A 21,669-nucleotide genomic window follows, 5' to 3' on the forward strand; every position below is an offset into this window, starting at 1 on the left:
GCAAAATTGTTCTGGCGCCAGCCCCAATTGAATTAAGCAGTTTGCTTTGCCTTTGCTTTGTATTCTGCTTCCTTCCCCATAATTTCGAAGCCCTAAAAAAGGGGCCATGGAAAGACCCACTCAGAGTGAGATAGCCAATCATCACCATCAATAGTTGATCTTTTTCATCACATGGAGTGGAGCTATTACTTCAAATTCAAATCTCCAAACGGTCTTTATCTCCTCATTCACATAATATTCTCTGTTTTTTTTTTTTGGTTTATTTTTTCATTCTTTTTAGTAAGAAGAAAGACTTATAGACCTAGCTAAGGAAAAGAAAAAGATAAATAAAAGGATACACAACTCCAACTCGGGACATTCATTCGTCATTAGTTTCGTATGGAGGTGCCATTGCAGTAAATTCAAAACCTACATTGAATTAGTTTGTTTTTTGCCCTAATAAATTGTTCATTTATCAGAAAGGTTGGTTAATGAACAAATGTAGTTTCTCTATATTGCTTCTTCTTGATTACCGCAACTAAGCCTTCCCAACAATTTTCATGTTTTAGCAATTCCCCGCACTTTTGTTCCACATGGTGGCCCTTATGATACTTCTTGTCCTCCCTCAAATGTCACTCTTTTTAATTAAGAACTCCTTGTGCGGATTGTATATAGATGCGCAGCTTAATCAATGTTGACGGCAGATCAATCGTACGAAATTCGGCCGTATTATATATCATGCGGCATTTGGTAAGAATTGGATTTTAGTCGCATCTTATTAGAAAATATGTTACGAAACGAGGAGAGAAAAAGGCTTAAAAGGATTGGAAAGGAGTGTACTTGGCTGGGAAGCCTGGGATGACAAACATCGGTTATTGGACGCACAAGAAGAAAAACTATTAATGTAGAGCATTTCGTACCAAATTGATGCCCTGAGTTCGAAACTAGAGCGGCTCCAGCTCCATTTTGCAATCTGATCTGAATATGACCATTAATGGGTCATACATTGCGGGTAGTAGGTACCATCTTGTAATTTTATCAAAAAACGAAAAAGTATGAAAACGAGTATGATGTTATGTGTTCATGGTCCCCCATGTAACTCGACGTGGTCCTTGAGGGGTCCCCAGCCCCAGCCCCAGCCCCAAGCCGGCCTTTTCCTTTTCGTTTTCCCACAATTCGATCCAACAATCAATTTTTCACATACTATTATTGCACCCTATCGTAGCTTTATTGTAAAAATGAAATTTACTCTCTTCCCCTCCTCAACTCAAATCGAAGAATGCTCATGTTTCTTAGGACTTATACACGACCAGCACACATGAATGTTTGACCCGACAAGTTTTGGGTTTAATATGATATACCCAACTGACTCAGCCTGAACTGAAATTTACTGCTATTCTTGATCGCCTGGGTGGAGTTAATAGATTGGTAATGAGGAGCCCATCAGGTGGTTTCCTATGCAGAGAAGAGAATTAACCAACAACAGAATCAGTGCCTCAGGTGACACTCCTAAGGAGAGTAAATGAATGGCGCAGGCAAAGGATGAAATCAGTAGAAAAAAAAAAGCGAGTATAATATAGCCGTATACTATTTTCTCGGGGAATTTACCTTAAATGACTCATAATTTATCAGTTTTGTTAAATCTATTTTATGTTTTTTTTATCAAATATATCTCATGGTTTACTTTTTGCATTACATATATCATGGCGTTATCTTTTCCGTCGATATCTAACGGCCGTGCTGACGTGGCAAGTGTGACCCACTATCGCTTCACGTGCCACGTCAGTACGGCCGTTAGATGTCAACGAAAAAGATAACGCCGTGATAGATTTAATGTAAAAAATAAACCATGAGATATATCTGACAAAAAAATATATGATAGGTTTGAAAAAACGGTTAAACCATCGGCCATTAGAGTAAAAACCTCATATTTTCTCTGAGAAGTAAAATTACTATGCTGCCCCTTTATATATTTTCCCGGTTTGTTCCCCATACAATATGCTAACTCATAGGCAAGTGGGATCCAGCAAAAAACTCATAAGCAAGTGGGCAAAAAGAAATTCAAAATGTCGGGTTTGAAGATGGTTGTGCAATTCTTGGAGATAGTAAGAGGACTGTAATGTCATTTCAAGGTCTAGTCTTGGTCTTGGACTGTATTGCAATGCCAAATTGGCGAGCAACTGTGTTCCGCTCTGCCCCTTCTTTTTTTATTAATAATTAAGCATTTTTTTTTTCTGGTAAGCAAATATAAGTAAGGTGAGTATATATAATAGTAGGGCCGGGGAAAAAGAGGAAGGTGAATACGTACATAGGTATATGTCTGTGTAATCTAAGAAGCAAAGCAAAGCAACACAACCAAATAAATTAATTAAAAGGCAGCAGAAGCAGAAGCTGCTGACCATTTTCTTTTCCAGAAGCTTGTCTGCTCGCTCTCTCTCCCTCTCATTTCTGCTTTTCTTTCTTTTCCAAAACACCAACGACATATATCTACACAAGAAGGAGAGGCTAAGCCAGATAGAGAGAGAAAGCAAGAAGTTTGAATTTGAGAGAGGAGAGAGACAAAGAGTGTGGAAGAGGGAGAGGGAGAGGGAGAGGGATCATCATCTTCATCTTCACCTTCGCCATCATCATCATCATCACGACGGCAATGGGGCTGAGGAAGGCAGCGAAGAAGATGGTTGTGGCAGCCTGTGCCTCCTTCTCCAGGAAGCAAGCTCTGGTCGACCCCTCGGTTCTTGACACTACCCATCATGTAAATTAAAGCTCCTTCCTTTTTCTCGATTGATTAAGTGTTCATTCTTTGCCTCAATTTCAAGCTCCAAGATCATCCCTTTGCACCTCTGCGCCTCTTACTCCTGAAAGGCAACATCCGCACAGAACCCATCTCTTGATTTTCTCGAATTGATGAGCTCTACAGAAGAAAACCCAACTCCTCTTTCGTGCTTTTTGTCATGCCCAGTTTGCTGCATTTGCCATTTCTGCTTTCTGCTAATCTCTCGTTGAACTTAAATTTTGTTGCCCAAAGAAAACATCAAATTTTTCATTCTGATGAGTGAATGGTTTGCTTGGTTGATGTGATGTGATGTTACGAGGGAGATTGACAGCTGGCTTTGATGTGAATCATTGACAGATCTCGAAATCTTCAGCAATGTCTCCCCTGAAGCAAGAAAACAACATCTCAGGAAACGCAGAGGAAGCAGAAGAACCCAACAAGAACAAGAGCAACGCCTCTTCTAAGGTAGGCCGCCTGCTCCTTCCAGTTCCCCCCACTGCAAGCCATTCCCGATTTCCCCATTTGTTACTGTTTTCAATTTTTTAAATAATAAATGTAAAAATAAAAAAGTTGATTTAATTGAAAAAAAGAAAAAAGAAGGGTGTTTTTTTTTTCCCTCTATCCTTTAGGGACAGTTAACAGGAAAGGGAAAAAAAAAAAGGTGCTGGTTGACAAACTACACGCCATATGCCCGGGGCCAGACCGACTCTTAGTTTCAGCCGCTAATAAGTTGAGGGATACCTAAACTAAAGTATCTGTCAGCCATTTTTTACCGTTTCATACCATACGGCTTCACTCTGGCCTAGTCACGAAACTTTTTTGGAATCCAATGTATGCAAAAACGCTTTTTGACTAAACTCGATATTTGATAATGTTGCGGTTCTGTTTCCTTTTTTTTTTTTTTTCCTTTTGTTTAATTCAAGAATTTTGTGATTTTGTTAATAATTCCCTAAAAAGGGTGCTAATTCTCACAATTTTCAATTCTGACAACTCACAGAGCCCAATGATTTATTTGATTGTCTTTATCTGGAAAAGCTAAATCCACATAGAAGAAGTAGAAGAAGAACCAGCAGCAGCAGCATGAATCTTTAAGTGCTAATACCCAAAGATTATGTTGCCCGATTAATAGATTACATTACCTTTTACCAGTCAATCAGTTAGAAAAAGGAGAAAAAAAAAATTGTGAATGAGTGAGCATGGGAAAGAGTCAAAGAGCTGAATGCAGCACCTGACTGACAACAGATGATGAATATTCAGGCCCCACTAGTGCTATGACGGCCCCATACACAAAATGCCATTCTTTCTTTTGAAATATTTGCTGTTCTGCGGTTTAATCGAAGCACCTTGAGGCTCTTGTGATTAGATTAGGTTAAGATTAGATTGGTTTAAGAGCTATAAATGACAAATCCCATTATGCTTTTTTCACAACAATGGGTCACGAGGACGACTGTTTGCTATTGCAAAATGCAGACACAAAAGCCTAGAAACCTGCCTTTTTGGACGAAGCACAATGCTCAGCTTGGCTCTTGTGGGTCTGCAGTTCACTCCCACTATGGTGTTAATGCTTTCCCCTGTGGAAAAGAAAAGAAATTCAAGAACTTTCTAGTTTCGAGAATGCATTATTATTGCGATTCTTTTCTTTTCTTCTTTCTTTCTTTCTTTTTTTGGACCCCAAGATGTTGTTAGACTACTGACTGAGATTAATTCTCGCACGGGCGTTGGTCTGGCCCCGACCACAAGAATTATTACACTAGGCTCACCCTGCAACTTCAGTGATCATTATGAACTTCCATGAGCTTACTAGATCTTCCTCTCTTTACTCTTCAGACGTTGGTAATCATTCTTGAGCTCGTCCCCACTCGATCGATTCATTCGAAGACACACCATTCCTTTCCTCACTCTTGCATTAGATTATAACACCGATCCCTTTGAAAATGAGAATTTTTCCACGAGACAAAAGACTTCTTAAACTGGTCAGGGCGATAAACTTGACTTCTAGTAGGTTGAGTCTTACGTAAAGCAAGTTTCTCGTAATTATGGATGAAAGCAGTTTATATAATCTTTATTAACTCTAATACTCCGTTGTTTGTGTGGACAGAACATCTGTGCGATATGTTTGGATCCTCTGAGTTACAGCACGGCTAGCAGCCCGGGACAGGCCATATTCACGGCCCAGTGCTCCCATGCCTTCCACTTCGCCTGCATCTCCTCGAACGTCCGCCATGGGAGTGTCACTTGCCCAATCTGCCGGGCGCACTGGACCCAACTGCCCCGCAACTTGAACCCATCTTTCTCCCTGGCCTGCAACCGGACGGACCCGGTCCTCCGGATCCTCGATGACTCCATCGCCAACTTCCGGGTCCATAGGCGATCGTTCCTCCGCTCGGCTCGGTACGATGATGACGACCCGATAGAACCTGACAGCTCATTTAACTATCCTCGCCTTGATTTCAGTTTGATGCCAATCCAGCCTGTGTACCCGAGCTTCCATTCGTACCATCCTTGTGAAATTACAACCCTGCCAGTACATAACAACTTGACAGGGTCCTCTTCATTATTGCACCAACTACCGCGCAATTACGCACCGGTTCGCTCCTCGCGGAGAGCTTACCTCTCAGTGAAGCTGTCCCATCAACAAGCAACAGACATGGTCCTAGTTGCAAGCCCCAATGGACCACATCTCAGGCTTCTCAAGCAATCCATGGCCTTAATAGTCTTCTCTCTAAGGCCCATCGATCGGCTTGCAATCGTTACATACTCATCAGCTGCTGCCCGTATCTTTCCGCTCAAGCGAATGACTTCATATGGGAAGCGAGCAGCCTTACAAGTGATCGACCGCCTCTTCTACACGGGACAGGCAGACCCCACCGAAGGGTTCAAGAAGGGAATCAAGATCCTCGAGGACCGGGCCCACAAGAACCCTCACTCGTGCATACTGCACCTCTCCGATAGTCCCACAAGGTCTTATCATTCTATGAACACCGAGACTCCAATCCCAGTCCACCAGTTCCATGTTGGTTTTGGCTTCGGGGCGTCGAACGGGTTCGTAATGCACGAGTTCGAGAAGTTCCTGGCTCGAGTCCTGGGAGGAGTTATCAGAGAAGTGCAGCTGAGGATCGGCGAAGAAGGCTCAGTCATCAGGCTTGGGGAACTGAGGGGCGGGGAAGAGAGGAGAATCGTACTGGACTTGCGCGAGGATGAACATGTTTGCATCGCGTATAGCTACGCAGAAGGCGGGACCGGGGAATGTATGAGGACAGGGGAAGCAGTGGTGAGTGTTGGGGACAAGAGGGAGAGAAGGGAGAGTAGGACCGAAGGTGGAGTGGGGAGAGATGTGAGCATTATTGGTGGGAGGAGCAGTTGTGTTGAGAGCTGGGACTACCATGACCCTTTCATGGCTAGAAGATGGGCTAAGCATTTGCATGGCTATAGGCTCTAAATCATCGCATCTCATCAATTGTTAAAGAAGAAATGCCATTTCAAGGTTCAATTACATAATACATGAATTTGAGTTTAAAACTCAGAATTGGGTTTTCACTCCTCCACATTGTCTGGCTTCATGCTAAATTTAATCACCATTAGATGGCTCAGAGTATGAGCTATATAACAGAATTATATTAAATTGAAGGACAAAAAATTTGACATGTACAAAAGAATCGGCCGGCCTGTCAGCTCGACCTTAATACAATGTTTCAAAATTGTTAATCAGGATGATAGTCGAATACAGAGAAGTCACTGTACATCAGAGACCTGTCCTTGGAGTAATGGAGCAGGAAATAGCAGTTCTCACAGAAATAGCAAGGGTTCTCCTGGGCCCACTTATCGTCAAGAGTCACCCTGGTCGCTCTGTATATCCTACATACAGAACATTTCAATGCTCGAGTCTTATGTTGAAACGTGGTGATGGGATAAGCTGCTCTGTTCTGCACATCGTCGGGATGAATTAGCCTCATGTCCCTAATCACGATAGTGTGCTTGCAGTCTCCCTGCAAAACATTGACCGATATACGCTGCAGTGAGTCAGGGATAAGGGTCTACAGGGTACAAATCTATTCAGCAAGAAAGAAATGGAGTGCCTTACCTGGTGACAGTACAGGTATCCCGCTCCCAGTTGGAATTTTAGGTCACAGAAGCGAGCTTTTTGCATTTCCACAGCTTTAAATTGAGGCAACTGCAGGTTCGATACTTCGCCTATGACTGCTTTCTGCTTCTGCTGTAACTCACCGCTAACAATGCAGTCCCATTTCTGAAGAGCTTCTTCCTTAGAAGTCCTGAGCCACTCGAGTATGGGCTCACTATAGTCTACAGCTGAAGGGTCTCTAAGATCATTGCAGAAGATATCCTATCATAGAATGACAATCTTCAGATACAGAGACATCTATTTTTCCCTAATAAAGAGATAATCAAGAAACTTTCTTTTCATCAACAAAAAGTTTCATTTGTGAGATATTCTTACTTCTATGAGAAAATATCCAGAAGGATCATACGAGCAAGCTTTTTCCATTACATGGTCCGTGATGCAGTATATCTTGTCTCTCAGTTCAGTCAACAACTGACGCCCTAGGACCAAGAACTCTTGTGTCTGCAGGAAGTTCCACAAAAGAACATGTCTATTAACAAGAAAATTCTTCAGCAAGATCTTAAGCTTATCATATTGCAAACTAAGATCAATAGATTGGCAACAGAAAAAGAATTCCTACCTTATTGAATTTTCGGTTGTTATGGTAAACTTCAACTGAAAGAACGACTTCTGGATACTGCAGAGGTACATGATCTTGAATACTAGAGGGTTTCAACTGCCATGAATTGGGAGAAGATAAAGATACATAAGAAGGTGGTCCAACTTGAACAATATGGAGCAGATCAGATTTAACTCGACTTTCCTGATATATAAAAGCCTATCAAGGGAAAAAGTTTATAAACAAACTTGGCCCCGGTCTGGATAATCTCTTTGAGAATCACTTTCATTACCATCTGTACTCGTTTCTTAGCTACAGCATTGAAATGCTCTTACTCGTTCTATTATAGATGGTAATCCCATTGCCACTTTAAAGTAGCCCTTCAACTAAAGTGACAGCCTAACCATGACTGCTGCAGTAACTTGATGGGAAACTACAAGAAATTCTCCATGCAGATGGATATGACAGACAGCAAATATATTATTATATTCTGCAGTTCAACTTTCCAGAGTCGAGTTCCTCAACTTCTCCATTGAAAACATAAATCGTGCATATGCATATATGAGATGAAAAACCAAACCTTAACTTTGGAACCAGTTGATCTCATGACTTCCAACTTTTTAGCTCTCTCTGCAGATGGCATAGCACCTCCACTTATCTTTTGAATGGCACTGAACAAAAAAATGAAGAAAATCTGAGTCCATGCTCGTCATTTGTGCCACTAAACAATGTGCTCTGTTTGTCAGATACAAACTTGAAAGAATGCAGCCCAATTGCTCCTGCTTTGTCTTCGTCCTGCTTCTTTTTAATCTGAACAACTTCCTCAACTTTTGTTATATAACTGACCTGAGCATTTGCCAAATGCATCACTACGTCAGAAAAGTCTATAAATTGAGATTCTTATACACCAGTAAACTTCTGACCAGAAAACAAGGGGGGAAAAAAAGAAAGAGAGATAATTACAAAAAGGTATCATTGAATGCCGATTATGGAGATCAAGAAGTACCATATATTGACAGATTCACATTTTAAAATTTTTTGCACTGACATACTCAGTAAAAGAAATTAGCTAGATATTAGACAAGATGCCTATACTGCAGGATACTCCATTAGAATATTCCTATATTCTAATCCATCGCATCTTGTGACTTGACCAACCTATTCCTATTCATCTCGCCTTTCTGAAAGACACAATCCATTAGAATATTCCTATATCCTAATCCATCGCATCTTGTGACCTGACCAACCTATTCCTACTCATCTCGCCTTTCTGAAAGACACAAACTGGCAAAGACAGACAAAGGGAATGAGGCAAACAAATTCAAAGCAAGCAAGTTACATACTACAAGAGCTTGAGTATTATTGGTCTTTCGCCTTCTCTTCTTCGCTTTATCCCCCACGGCAGTATTTAAAGTAGTTTCTGATGCGGATTCATTGTAGCACTGGGGTGTAGTTGAAGTATCTTCCTTGCTTGTCGGAATCTCTATAAGAGAATATTCTCCATTCGATATGCCTTTCCCCTGCTCCCCTCTGAACACAATGCAGAGGCCAAATAATTCTAGAGCCTTAAAAAAAGCAGAGTGATAGCGTCTCTGCGTCTTTCCAGCAACACTTGTCGTACTAGTATTACTCTATAAGGAAACGACATAATAGCAACAACTAGTGAGCGACCACTACCAAATAAGATGCTACTCACCCTGCATTGGACTCATTTTCTGGTGGTCGTGTAGAAGAATCATCAGCTCCTCCATCCTAAGAGAAGCCAGATGAAAAATTACGACATGACCAATACCGTGCATGGGATAAAAGATCAAAATGGAAGCAAAGATAGACGCAGACTAGCAGAAATAGACAAAGGGAATGAGGCAAACAAGTTCAAACCCAGCAAGTAACATACTGCCTGAGCTTTACTCTTCTTGGTCCTTCTCCTTCTCTTCTTTGATTTACCTCCTGTGGCGGTATTCGAAGTTGCCTTTGTTGTAGGTTCATTAGTGCACTCAGCAGCAGCCGCATTTGCAGCATCTTCCATGCTCGCTGAATTCTCTATAAGAGAGAGTTCTTCTTCATCCTGAGAGAAGCCACAATTAAAATTGCTAAATAACAAATACCAGTACATCAGATATATGATATCGAGAGAGAAGCAAAGCAGCATACATTAAATGCTTTCTTCATAGCCGTATCCACCAACTCCACCTCACTGAAAACTTTAAGCTCATCAACTCTGCACAATCGCAAAATTTTCAGCAAAAACTTATCAGGTTCATTCGATTGTAACTTTCTTTCTTTATGCTCTGGAAACGGAAAAATTCAAAGCAGCAGCAGCAGCAGCAGCAGGTTAAGAAGCTTACGAGATATCTTCGTCGCAGGAATTCACTGACCCAGAAGATATTTCAGCCTCCAAATCCTTTAAAAAAAAAAAAAAACAGAGAGAGAGAGAGAAGACATAAACAGCAGTGACACAAGCCAAAACTTGAACGGATAGATATTCGCAATAGGACAGACAGGGATTGAGAGAGGAATAAAAACCTACTACCTGAAGAAGATGAAGAAGAGAAGACTCGAAATAGGGGACCCTGGTGAGGGGACCGACAAGATTGGGGACGAAGATAGGCCCACCGCGAGGAATCGAAGAGCAGAAAAGGGTGGACTCTTCCTGAGCTTCAGGCGGTGATGATGACTCCATGGGCATGAACTGATCCGTTGATTTGATGGCACTGCTTCTTCTTCTTCTTCAAATACAGTGGCACGTAAAATCAATCATATGTTGAAGCACATACCGCCATTGAATCCATGAACGAAGCAAGGGTTCAGGTCGGCTCATCGAATTCTCTGCCGCCTCCACACTCTTCCTCTCTCTCCTCTCAATTGAATTGAAAAATCTCAAATCCGAAACGCTCCTCAGTCCCACCCGTGTCAACAGACAACACTAAGGTGTCCCTCTCTTCCTCGTCTCGTTGGTGAGTCACCGAGCTCCTGCTGCTGCTGCAACCTGCAAGGTTTTTTTTCTTCTTTTCCAAAAAAGCACGAAAACCCTTTGAGCTTGTGACAAATTTGACCTGTATTTTTTCTTTTAAGGAATAAATAAGATCTTATGATTTACTTGACGAAACATAATAAACTTTACCGTTAATTTTTTTATATCACTTTTGATACTTAAATTTTTCTTTTTATTATTATTATCTCAAACTTTTAATTTCTTTCAATTTAGTCCTAAAATTCCGAAAATAAAGGAGAAGTGGCAGGGGTCGTTGGTTGGCGACCCTGACCCCCACTACCGAGATTACATGCACCCACAGAGAATTCCGGCGACCATGAAGGTGGAATCGAGACCATAGATTGGCGACAACTGCCCCGAATCGATCGAGATCTCGAACTCGAGATCACGATTGATTCGGAGGCTAAGGCCACCAATTGACGACTCCAACCTCACCCTAAAGGTTTCCGGCATCCCCTCTGTGGGTGCGGCAACTTCGGTGATGGAGTCGGGATCGCCGACCGTCGGTCCAAGCCCCTTCCCCCTTTTATCCGAATTTTAGGATCAAATTGCAAAAAAAAAAATTAGGAATAATAATGAAAAAAGAAAAGTTCAAGGACCAAGAGTGATGAAAAAATTAGAACTGAAGTCCATCATGTCTCACGAAGTGAATCACAGTGTGTTACTTGTCTCTAGAAAAACCAGATAAGCAATTTGTTTCAATTTCACATCATAAGGGAGATTTTTGTACTCCCTCTTTTTATTTTTGGGAGAGAGAGAAAAAAAAATGCCTATTGTCATTCACATACCCTTTCTTACCCGCCCATTGCCATTCATAGGACTTGGGCTTGGACTTATTAGTCTCAAGAATCCCATATTGGGCTCCGGCCCATAGTAAGCACAATGTAATGCCAATTTAACCCTCGCGGCTGTCGAATTTTCTACTGTAAAATGATAATATAGCGTTTTATAACGAAATTAAGTTTGATTTAGTATGATTTGATGAGATGAAAATAAAAATAATTGAGAAAAAGCACGTGAGAGAATTTGAAGAAAAATATAAAAAAGTAATTATTTTGTTGTAGAATTGAGGAGAAAGTCTTGAAATTGAAGAAAAAATATTGAATTATTGAGAGAATTTAATATTAAAAAATTAATTTATATAATATATAATAAAAAATATTATAGAGAATTTGAAAAATAAGAAAAAGTAAGGATTATATTGTTGAATTGAAAAAAAAGTTAAGTTAAATTAAATTAAGTAAAATTAAATTTTGTTACCAAACATAGAAAGCCTCATAAGATGAGTATGTGAAACTTACGGTGCCTGCACCTGTAAAAAGTAAATAGCTAATCGAAATTGAGCTGGCTCACTTTTTTTGTTTTAGTGGATCCATCCGACTTTGTTCACGCAATGTCCTAGTATATGAACTCATACTCGGCCCACTATTTGCAGTTTTGTATGTATGGTGGTACAATCCAAGCCTTCGAGAGCCGGTCGAATATCCGGGAAATAAGTTGAACAAGAGGAAGTACGTCTAAATGGCACGATGTTTTTAATTTTCTCCAACCCCGAGCATCACATCATCTTCCAATATGTATATAACAAGAACAAATCCAAAGACATCTCTACTAATCTCTAGTAATAGTATGGTAATCATTAATTAATGACAAAATAAGAAAGAACAAGGGAGAGATGGGAAAAGTGCATGTCAATATATATTACATAATACATTAGTGCGTGTATGTGTGTGTACGTATGTAACAAAGAGGAAGTCCAATCCAAAGACATCTCCATCAGACAGTCGAGGCAATGGAGTAGAAAAGAGACGAAATTGCCGGAATCGTTTGTATATTAGACGGAATATTATTGGAGAAGATTCCTATGCTTAAAGCCGGTCCATCTATCTTATCATCTCCATACTATGAATCAATTAACCAATATCTATATATAATTAAAAACGAATACACGTTTACTTATTATAATTCACAAATACGCATAACGTAAATCGAATTGTTCGATGGATTCAATATAATCAGTGCAATTCATTTTGCTCTTCGATCATGATTTTAGGAAGTTGTCGTCGTGAGCATTGAACTTACTTATTTGAGATGATAATTAAAGTTGAAAAGCAATATAGTATCCGAAAATTAAACACATATACAACAATTTTGAGTCCTCGTTTATAATCATATAAAATCTTTTTTCTTTTTTCTTTTTCCCTGAAGGAAAAACACAGGCATGCAATCATATGATGTTGGGCTTAGGAATCATCAAAACAACACCACATTTTGGTTCACAATTCGGCTCTTCACATTCTATTTTGGTTATGAGGTTGTGCCAAACCATACATTGGTAATTATTTTACTACTGAATTTTCTTTCGGGAGGAAAATACAAAATGTATTGTTTTGTCTTATTCCTCAGAACAAGGATGGTTTTGTTTGTCATCAAGGAAGGGAATGGAGGACGACTGGCGTGAAGGGGCCGAGGGAAGGGGAAAAGAAGGAAAACAGGAAAACTTCGGCCCGTTTATTTTCCCGAAATTTGATTTTAACTTTAACTTTAACTTTAACTCAACACACTACACAACAAAAACACACGTTTCCCAAGTCAAATTTATAACTATATCTCATTTGTCTTTTTCTATAATCAAAATTAAAATCAAAATAACTTTAACTCTGAATCCAAACGGCCCGGAAAATTTTCAGTAGAAAAAGAGAAAAAAAAAATGGAAAAGAAAACAAAAATTGGGAGCAGTAGTTTTGCAGTGGAAAGGAATCTGGAAACTCGATTTTCCAAGTCTCTCTCTCTCTCTCTCTCTCTCTCTCTCTCTCTGCTCTGCTCTGCTGTGCCCGTCATCGGCTTCCAACCCCCCTGGCCTGAACAAAGCTCCAAACTTTCGATCCAATTCAGCTTCACTTCGTCGTCTATTACTGGTTCCCAGCTCCGATTTTCCTGGAATTCCAGATCTGCTGTCCGGGTATGACCTCAATCTCCCTCTCCTTCTCCCCCTCCCTGCCCCCCTCTCTCTCTCCCCTCATCTCTCCCTCTCTCTCCCCACTATGCCCTTCATCGTTTGACGCACTGTGAAATGCATGGAAATGTGCGAGATTCTGCTGATCGTTCTCCGAGCTCGGTCCCCTGAAATGGGTTCTGAAGTTAATTTAGTTGTCTTGCCTATTTTCGAGCTTCGGCCTTCCACGCTTCTACCTTTGTATCGTCGCAGCAAAGCGAGAACTTTGTTTCTTTCACGACGGGCTTCTTGTTTCCTTTTATCTTCATATATACGTACATATATTTTCTTTTTCTTTTTCTTTTCTTTTTCCCCGGGGCTGAAGCTTAAAGTTCGTTCCTTTCATAGTGTTAGCTGGATTTCGCAGATAGCCGCAGTTTAATTGTTTGTTTTATATAATTGGGTGCTGTTATTTTCAGCTCATATTTACTCAGAATTCATCATTTTAGTTTCTTAAGTTGGAGGAGAATGCACCTTTCGAATATATAGCTGAAGTAGACTTTTGATTTTGATGTTGAATTCTTTCCCTTGTTGGACAAAGTTTACATGTATGAGATTTGGCTTGCTGGCTTCATTAGTGCGGGCCGAATGAAATCGTGGCTAATTAGCAGAGCAGCGTTTATCCTGGGAAGGAAGTTCTTGTTAAAGTTGCAGACAAGATCAGTTATTAGATTTCTTTTATTTGTGAGTTATCAAGTTCTGGATTCATGCGCTCCCCCCTGCACAGCCCAACCTATATATGGTTGTGCATTCAGTATTACTTACTGTATCTCACGTTCAAAAGTTTCCAAATTCGGTACTGCTTTCGCTCATCTCTTTTATTTCTCATTCACCTTTGTAGAGCAGCCTTTGCGGGTGCGCTGGGCTTTGGAATAATGAAGCAATTTACTAAGTTTGCAATTTTGAGGCACAATTATTAAGTACTTTATTGATGAAGCTACTGCCATCTTGTGCTTCTGGAAACTTGATGTTCGATTATTATGCTACTGGAATAATGTCAACTGAAACCTGTCATTTACAAAATTACCCCCCCATTGAACAGACTGCTTTAGAAAAACTCTGTTAGACACCAATAACTCAAGTAGCTAAGTTGGAAAAAAACATGGGGTGGAGTCGATGCTTGAGCTTCACATGCTTTATGTCTTATTCCCTCGATGTTGATAGCTTGTCTGTTTTTGTTAATTGATGTAGATAAATGACAAATGTATCAACCAAAAAGTGGTCCTAGTTCGAGCTTAGTTCGCAGCAACTCATTGGTTCATGGTCAGCATTTGGAGGGTGGTCCCAGCACTATGGAACCTGTCAACGGAGGGAACAACGCCAATAACAATTCTAACCTAGCCTCGAAGCAGCGCCTGCGCTGGACCCACGAGCTCCATGAACGCTTTGTTGATGCAGTGGCACAGCTCGGTGGACCAGACAGTGAGTAACCCTCTTCATTGTTTGATCTTTTTGTAATTACATTTTTATGTTTCTACCTCTTCAGTGAGTTCTCCAATGTATTTGGTTAATTTGGACCAATGAAATTGTCTTTGGGTAATACAAGATTATATTATTATGTGGGAGGATTTATGAACAGCGTCTTTGTGGAGCGTCTGCATGAGCCACCTGGAGATTTATCGTGCTGTTCTTGTTTCATTTTTCCTCAGGGGCTACACCTAAAGGTGTACTCAGAGTTATGGGTGTTCAAGGGTTGACGATATACCATGTTAAAAGTCATTTACAGGTATAATCTTGTTTTTGTTCTACTCAGTGCATTTTGTTCTTTGTTGGTTATATTAACTTTGATCTTGTAACTCCTGCAGAAATATCGACTTGCAAAATATCTTCCTGACTCGTCATCTGATGGTAGGTTCTTTTCCACTCTTCATATATATGATAGGATTTGTTATAATCTGGTAATGTTAATTTCTTAATGCTAAGGGTAATGTGGATATATGTATTTCATCGTCAAATTCGGGTATTCTGAATCTCTGATGCTCGTTTCCTTTTAATGGAAAGGAAAAAAAGCTGACAAGAAAGAATCAGCAGATCTGCTCTCCAACATGGATGGTTCCTCGTAAGTGCAATCAATCTTTTCTTCCTTGTTGGTTAGAATATGGAGCTTTCATTTAAATGGAAGATTTTCTCTTACTTGTCTAGATTTTGGTATGACCCAACGTCTCATATAAAAATCTGATGTAAATGCTCGTGAAAATGACGGTTGGAAGATCTTGGAAGAATAGTGTACCACAGACATTATCGTCTATAGAATTTGTGCTAAATCAATCTATCTAGAGAATGTTGGTTAGAAAATAATGTTAATGAGTATATGCACGTGCTTTTCTTTCTTTTGGCAGAGGGATGCAGATTACAGAAGCACTCAAGTTGCAGATGGAGGTCCAAAAGCGGCTTCACGAACAATTGGAGGCATGCTCCCTTTCTCTTTTAAGTTAATTCTACTCGTCCTCATTCAGCATTTAGTAATTGATAACTATTGAGAATTCACATAGTGCTCATGCCCAATTGAAAAATCGATATTCATTTAGGTGGAAGATATTGAGACCTGCTTTAGTTACTGTGTTAAGTAGAACATAACGACAAAACCGAAGGTCAGAAGCTTATACTAATTACTTATTTCCTTAAAAAAAGGTCCAGAGACAGCTGCAGTTGAGAATAGAAGCCCAGGGAAAGTACTTGAAGAAGATTATCGAAGAGCAACAAAGAATCAGTGGAGTCCTTGTAGATGCACCTGGGTCAGGTCTCTTGGAACCTGAATCGGGGGATAAGGACCAAGAATCAGAAAACAAAACTGATCCCGCGACCCCAGTTCCCACGTCTGAATCCCTTGATAAGGCCTCGAAGGAGCGGGCCCTGGCAAAGAGCCTCTCAATGGACGAGTCCTTCTCTTCTCATCAAGAACCACTCACCCCAGATTCAGGTTGTCCTCTTGGTTCCCCGGCCGAGAGCCCTCATGGTGAGATGTCAAAGAAGAAGCAGAGGGTGGGTGAAAATGCTTCTTCCAGTGCTAAATCAGATATTGTTCTGCCTCACCAAATTCTGGAATCAAGCTTGAGCTCCTCCTATCAACAACCGGCTTTGAATTTTCTCACCCAGGAATAATTCGAGCCCCTCTGCAAGGGGAGGTTTGAGTGGGAAAGAGTCTCCAGTAGTGACCTGTCTGTAACTTTAATACCTGCTGTTAGGTTCATGGACTTCCTAATGTGCCATTTGGCTTTGTGCGTGTAGTTTTTATCAGAAGAAATTGTTTTGTTTCAGGTTAAAGAGGCACAGTTAAATTCCACTTTGTAGTTTCTCAGTTTGATCTTTTAACTAATATTTGCAGGTTCTTTGGCATGATAGTTTCTGCACATCGGGGCCTGTCTAATTATGGTTCCTACAAGTTACAAATATCATGTAGTCTTGGCAATAGTTCTAACGAGGCAGAGAAGATTCCAAGAGCACATCCAACTTTATGTGGAGACTTATAACGCGTGGAGCCCTTATATATAAGCTCAAAAACTTTCGCGAAACAGCACTGTTTCAGCATTTAGCATTCAATGCTGGAAATTCTACAAAAATCTTGAGATTGAGAGGTGAACCCTCCAGGTCCAGGCACCAACATCTTGTTCATTGGCCCATAGTACAATGAGAAGCCTAATTACCCTTAGAGGCAAACTGTGTAATGGGGGACAAGGAACTAATACATGCAAGTTAACTGGGCTTTTCATGCAGACATAGTCGGATGAAACTATTGAGATGTCAAAAACAACCTTCAGCAACGTTTATCGGAGCACTTCTCAAAAAAAAAATAAAATTTAAGCTTCTTGTTTTGGAACGATCATCTCAGGAATGGGAAAATAAATACCAGCCGAGATCTGCAGTCTTCAGCACCATCTTCTTCATTCTGAGGCTGACATACATAATGCGTTTTGCCAGGGCACCCTCATAATACCGACCAAGATCTACAGCGTTCAGCACCGTCTCACATATGTAAGACGAGGAACGTATAAGATTGATCAGAGGCCCAATTTCTTTAGTCTTTGTTTTCTTGTTAAAAGAATGATGGAGATAATGTTGCCGGCCGATATGGGCAGCTTGACATTGTCTTTGGGGAAGGAAAAGCGTATTAGGTTAAGAAACTGGTTTGACACTGTCTGGAGAGCACATAATAAGGCCAAGCATGACTTTATCTTTACAACATATCATGAACCTTTTAATCCTCTTCATCTTTTAACTGACTCTCAACTCCCTTTATTTCTTGCACTAGCAAACTCAACAGGTCTCTCATTTTTCTCAGAGACATATACCGTAAATTCATTCATTTCGAGTATCTTTCTAATTGGGACTGACTGATAGTACATGCTGTTGTCTCAAGCGCAATCTTGGCAGCCACATGCAGCATTGATGTATACACGGAAGTCCTTTCAAAATCTATCAGAGATGATTACAATGGGCAAGCAAAGCTCACATGACTGTTACTATTTCGTTTCTCGAATATTTACATATAGCCTTTTGAAGGTGCTCCGCTGTCTGCCCATCCATTGCTGCGATGGAGTAAAAGCTCGAGATAAAAGTCGGCCTCAGCTTCCAAAAAAAAAAAAAGGGAAAAAAAGACAAAATCTCCCTTATGATTTGGAGTCGGGAGAAATAGCACGATGTCCTTTTGTTTGGGACAATTAGCCCCTGTGATTTGCTGCGTTAGACATAGGGGGTTACGGCATTAAATTTTTTTTCATTTTTAGTCCTCAATCTTTAACATTTTAATCATTTTGGTCATAAATCTTTTTCTTTTATCATTCCTATCATCAACTTTCCATTTTGTTTCATTTTAGTTCTATAAAGAAAAATGGGAGGGGAGAGGGTCGGGGCCGCCAATTGGCAATCCCGAACTCTCCACCGAGGGTGCCGGCACCCACAGAAGACGCCGGTGACCTCGGTGGAGGGGTCGGGGACGTCGATTGGCAGCCTCGATCCTAAATCGTCCGGGGACCCCGAGTCGGAGTCCCTATGTCTAACGGAGCAAATTACGAGGGGTCAATTGTCTTAAACAAAATAACATTGTGCGATTTGTCTCGATCCCAAACCACAATGGGGGTTTTCATCTTTTTCCTAAAAAAAAATCATCACCTAAGTAAAATAAGTTGGGGGACCAACCCAACTGTTCGAGCTTGTGGGAGACTTTTATAGCATCTCGTTCATGCAGCCTTGCAAAGCGGGTGGTCACGATAAGCCACAATTCAAAATATTGATGCATAAATCACAAAACTTGGAAAGGGGCTGCTATACTCTGCAGTACATATAGGGCTGGCAATATTTGATACGACACGATTACACGACACGGACACGACACGGAGTTAAACGGGTTCGGGTTGGGTATTTTTGATATTCGGGTTAAACGGGTCCAACCCGTTTAGACACGATTAATAAGCGTGTCTTACCGGGTTGAACCCGTGTAACCCGATTATACACGATTAAACACGTTTAAATAAACGTGTTTAATCGTGTTACTATAATCGTGTAACCCGTTTAGACACGTTTATGTATATGAATTGACCAAAATATCCTTTATGTAACCCTAACCCTAACATTCGATTTCCAATTCGCAAACCTATTTTCATTTCCTTCAGAGTTCAGACCTTCGTTGCTTCCAGATCCTCCAGAGTCCAGACCCTAATTTCATTCGACCTCGACCCCAACGGTCCCGACCCTCTGCTCTGGCCTCTTCCCTTCCGCAGTTCGCACGACCTCGACCTCTGGCCTCTTCCCTTTTGCGCGACTTCGACCCCGATCCCGACCCCGACCCTCTGGCCTCTTCCCTTCCTTTCACCGTTCCTCTCGTGGTTTTCATCTTCCTTCTCCACTGCTCTGCCCTGCTCTGCTTTTCCTCCGTCTGGAGATTCCGGCTCCAGTGACCCCCTCTACAGCTCTACTTCAAGCTCAAGGTACTCTTTTCCACTTCTCTCTCTCTCTCTCTCGCGCCATCTAACCTGGGGTCTCTTCTTTCCTGAGCTGAATTGCTTTCCATGATTGTACTTGATCCTGATGGTATGCCCAATCGTAAAGTCAAATCACACTCCTTCCCAATAGACTTGGGTTTAGTTCCCCTGAAATCTGATCCAGCAAAAGCAATAGCGGTTGAAATGTTTTCAGCATTCGTCTGAGAGGCAAAAGGGTTGTGCAAGATATGAATATCAGCAGGCTCCATCGTAAAGGTTTTGACTGGTGTGCCAGCAATTATTGTTTCGAGGAAGGTGATTTTGTTGGAAGGAGGATGGGAATTGAATGGTTGGGTGCGCAGCCATGAACAGAAGCGAGCCAATTACAAGGTGGGCTGATAGTAAGAGGCAGGAAGACGAAAGCTTTGTTTGTTTCTGTCAGATGGGCATTATCCGCTAAAGGAAGATTGTCCATGTATTGCATGAGAATTGGAATTGCACCCGCTAATCAGTAGAAAACTGGGGCTTACCAGTTACCAGGCAACACAACAATCCTAATTTCCAATGAATTGCTTAAGCAGCATTGTTTCTCAAAGTACTGCAAGTATAGGTTTTTACAGCAGCAACTTGACTAGAGAAAACCTCAGTACAGACTTTAACAAAGGCAGCAGCGTACCTCCATGGCATTATGATGAATCTTTCTGATATCAAATCACTCGTAACACACCTCGACAGAAATATTTTACATTAAGGCAGACTGGAACCAACATTAGTTCTGCTTCTGATTGACTTCACTGCTAAAATGAACTCCATTTAATCAAATATCCAACGCAATATCAACTCACTGCTTTTTCTACAATTGGTGTGGTCATTCCCATATCCACGGTTGCCTCCGAGGCAGCATTCAGCTGTGGAGGTCGTGTTCTCGATCAATATCGGAGTTATTTGAAACCCGACCTTGTGGAAGCACTCATGTGCTCTCGAGATTGGCTTTATGGATTAGCTGGTAAGTTTACTTTTCAGATTTGATTTCTAAAGTTCTTTTGTTAATCTCTCTCTTTTTTGAATGTAGATGGTTGTGGGATTTCCATGGATCAACTCACAGAGGATGTGATGAACTTAAATATTAGTGATGAGCCATCAACTCAAGGATCCAATACAGTGGTTAATTAAGGGAGAGATTACCTCTTAGGAACATCAACGGGTTCATGGAATGGAATATCTCTTGGTAAGAGTTGTAGAGCTCTACTGCTTTTTATTGATTTTTTCATTGGAATATCTCTTGGGGAGAATTAATTGGAATTTTGTGGTATTTGTCTGGATTTTGTTTGTTGAAGATTCATGTCGGTATACTTAGTTGGGCTTTTCTTTTTGTTCTGCTGATTTTTGCAGAAACCTTGATAGAGCTGTGTCTGTTTCTCCAGACAAAATCCCAAAGTGAGCTTTTTTTTCCTTGCTTTAACATTAGTAACATGTGATGTTTCATGCTTTTAGTTTCTGCTTGATGACTAAATTAGATGGTCGAGGAGGTTACCATTCTTTTCTGGTAGAGTACAAGGAAAATAGAGCTCCTCGCTTTTCAAGAGGCATTGTCACAGTTTTGATTGGTCTGTAGCTGCTGAATTGACTTTGCATAATTTTATTGTTGAATACGTAACATGATCCTCCATGCACAAAAGCATGTCTGTTTGAATTCTACATCTCCACTAAGACGACGTGCTGAACGAGGTCCTAGTGGATGCATCCCAGTAAATTGAGTTACAAATTCTTTCCCCCTCCTCCCTAAACAACTCCATGAGAGCATCACCGCTCTAAAATCAGTAGGATTTATTGAATTCTTTTCTTTAATTTTTCCTTTTAATTTTAGGCCCTTCTCTTTATTATTGTGTAGTTGCCTTAATTAATTTTGATTAGAGAATTTGTGGGAGTCTCTCTTTATAAAGCTTGATTTGTGTACCCAAGCTTTTGCGGAGAATTAACGGAGGAAATCAATTAAATTCGTAGAACAGAGAGGATCGTTCTTGTAAATTTCTTTTGCTCGTCTAGCAATTTCGATAGATTCATGTGTCGACATAATTATCAAGGGGCAGGTTTTTGACATTTTTCCCACGTTTAATTTACTCAACTCCACTTTGAATTCTACATCTCCACTTTATGCTTTTGATTCAAGTTATGTCTGTTTATCATGCTGACATGCTTTGAGTTCATATTTGCAGGCAATAGGTTCCAAGGGAATGCCTTCACACCAACCTTCTTTATGAGAAAAGATGTTGTCTCCTTATTTTTGGGTTTGGTTAGTGGAATTATGCTGAGCAACGCAAGATTGGGAG

At 40.7% G+C, this 21,669-nt stretch overlaps 3 protein-coding genes across 5 annotated transcripts; 2 read left to right on the forward strand and 1 right to left on the reverse strand.

The window, feature by feature from the left end:
* The first annotated feature begins 2,327 nt into the window (after positions 1–2,327).
* On the forward strand, positions 2,328–6,289 carry LOC116208032 (probable E3 ubiquitin-protein ligase EDA40). Its single transcript, XM_031541219.1, has 3 exons — positions 2,328–2,731; positions 3,110–3,217; positions 4,851–6,289. The coding sequence occupies exons 1-3, from the start codon at positions 2,627–2,629 to the stop codon at positions 6,189–6,191; spliced, it is 1,554 nt and encodes a 517-aa protein (XP_031397079.1). The 5' UTR covers positions 2,328–2,626; the 3' UTR covers positions 6,192–6,289.
* Positions 6,290–6,347: 58 nt separating this feature from the next.
* On the reverse strand, positions 6,348–10,488 carry LOC116208031 (snRNA-activating protein complex subunit). Of its 2 annotated transcripts, none has more exons than XM_031541218.1 (12): positions 9,965–10,488; positions 9,780–9,835; positions 9,586–9,652; positions 9,329–9,499; positions 9,128–9,183; positions 8,775–8,961; positions 8,186–8,277; positions 8,018–8,102; positions 7,453–7,548; positions 7,209–7,334; positions 6,834–7,094; positions 6,348–6,738 (listed from the first exon to the last, which is right to left on the reverse strand). In XM_031541218.1, exons 1-12 carry the CDS (start codon positions 10,118–10,120, stop codon positions 6,454–6,456), a joined length of 1,638 nt encoding a protein of 545 aa, XP_031397078.1. In that variant the 5' UTR covers positions 10,121–10,488; the 3' UTR covers positions 6,348–6,453. The 2 variants fall into 2 exon arrangements, with proteins under 2 accessions (XP_031397078.1, XP_031397077.1); XM_031541217.1 differs by having other exon boundaries at positions 8,012–8,102.
* Positions 10,489–13,182: 2,694 nt separating this feature from the next.
* LOC116209368 (myb family transcription factor PHL7-like) lies at positions 13,183–16,757 on the forward strand. 2 transcript variants are annotated; one of them, XM_031542987.1, is made up of 7 exons: positions 13,183–13,388; positions 14,613–14,843; positions 15,071–15,147; positions 15,227–15,269; positions 15,432–15,480; positions 15,761–15,830; positions 16,053–16,757. In XM_031542987.1, the coding sequence occupies exons 2-7, from the start codon at positions 14,624–14,626 to the stop codon at positions 16,521–16,523; spliced, it is 930 nt and encodes a 309-aa protein (XP_031398847.1). In that variant the 5' UTR covers positions 13,183–13,388; positions 14,613–14,623; the 3' UTR covers positions 16,524–16,757. The 2 variants fall into 2 exon arrangements, with proteins under 2 accessions (XP_031398847.1, XP_031398846.1); XM_031542986.1 differs by having other exon boundaries at positions 13,184–13,388; positions 15,423–15,480.
* The last annotated feature ends 4,912 nt before the right edge of the window (positions 16,758–21,669 follow it).

This window comes from Punica granatum, chromosome 5, assembly GCF_007655135.1.
Source record: "Punica granatum isolate Tunisia-2019 chromosome 5, ASM765513v2, whole genome shotgun sequence".
NCBI lineage: Eukaryota > Viridiplantae > Streptophyta > Magnoliopsida > Myrtales > Lythraceae > Punica > Punica granatum.

Excerpts from the sequence above, each read along its gene's own strand:
- LOC116209368 (XM_031542986.1), top strand. The coding sequence starts at position 14,624 with ATGTATCAACCAAAAAGTGGTCCTAGTTCGAGCTTAGTTCGCAGCAAC. Across the intron at positions 15,148-15,226 it reads ATGTTAAAAGTCATTTACAG|AAATATCGACTTGCAAAATA; the intron begins GTATAATCTTGT and ends TAACTCCTGCAG. Across the intron at positions 15,270-15,422 it reads TCCTGACTCGTCATCTGATG|GAAAAAAAGCTGACAAGAAA; the intron begins GTAGGTTCTTTT and ends TTTAATGGAAAG.
- LOC116208031 (XM_031541217.1), bottom strand. The coding sequence starts at position 10,120 with ATGCCCATGGAGTCATCATCACCGCCTGAAGCTCAGGAAGAGTCCACC. Across the intron at positions 9,653-9,779 it reads TCCTGCGACGAAGATATCTC|AGTTGATGAGCTTAAAGTTT; the intron begins GTAAGCTTCTTA and ends GCGATTGTGCAG. Across the intron at positions 9,500-9,585 it reads CTATGAAGAAAGCATTTAAT|GATGAAGAAGAACTCTCTCT; the intron begins GTATGCTGCTTT and ends GGCTTCTCTCAG.
- LOC116208032 (XM_031541219.1), top strand. The coding sequence starts at position 2,627 with ATGGGGCTGAGGAAGGCAGCGAAGAAGATGGTTGTGGCAGCCTGTGCC. Across the intron at positions 2,732-3,109 it reads TTCTTGACACTACCCATCAT|ATCTCGAAATCTTCAGCAAT; the intron begins GTAAATTAAAGC and ends AATCATTGACAG. Across the intron at positions 3,218-4,850 it reads AGAGCAACGCCTCTTCTAAG|AACATCTGTGCGATATGTTT; the intron begins GTAGGCCGCCTG and ends TTGTGTGGACAG.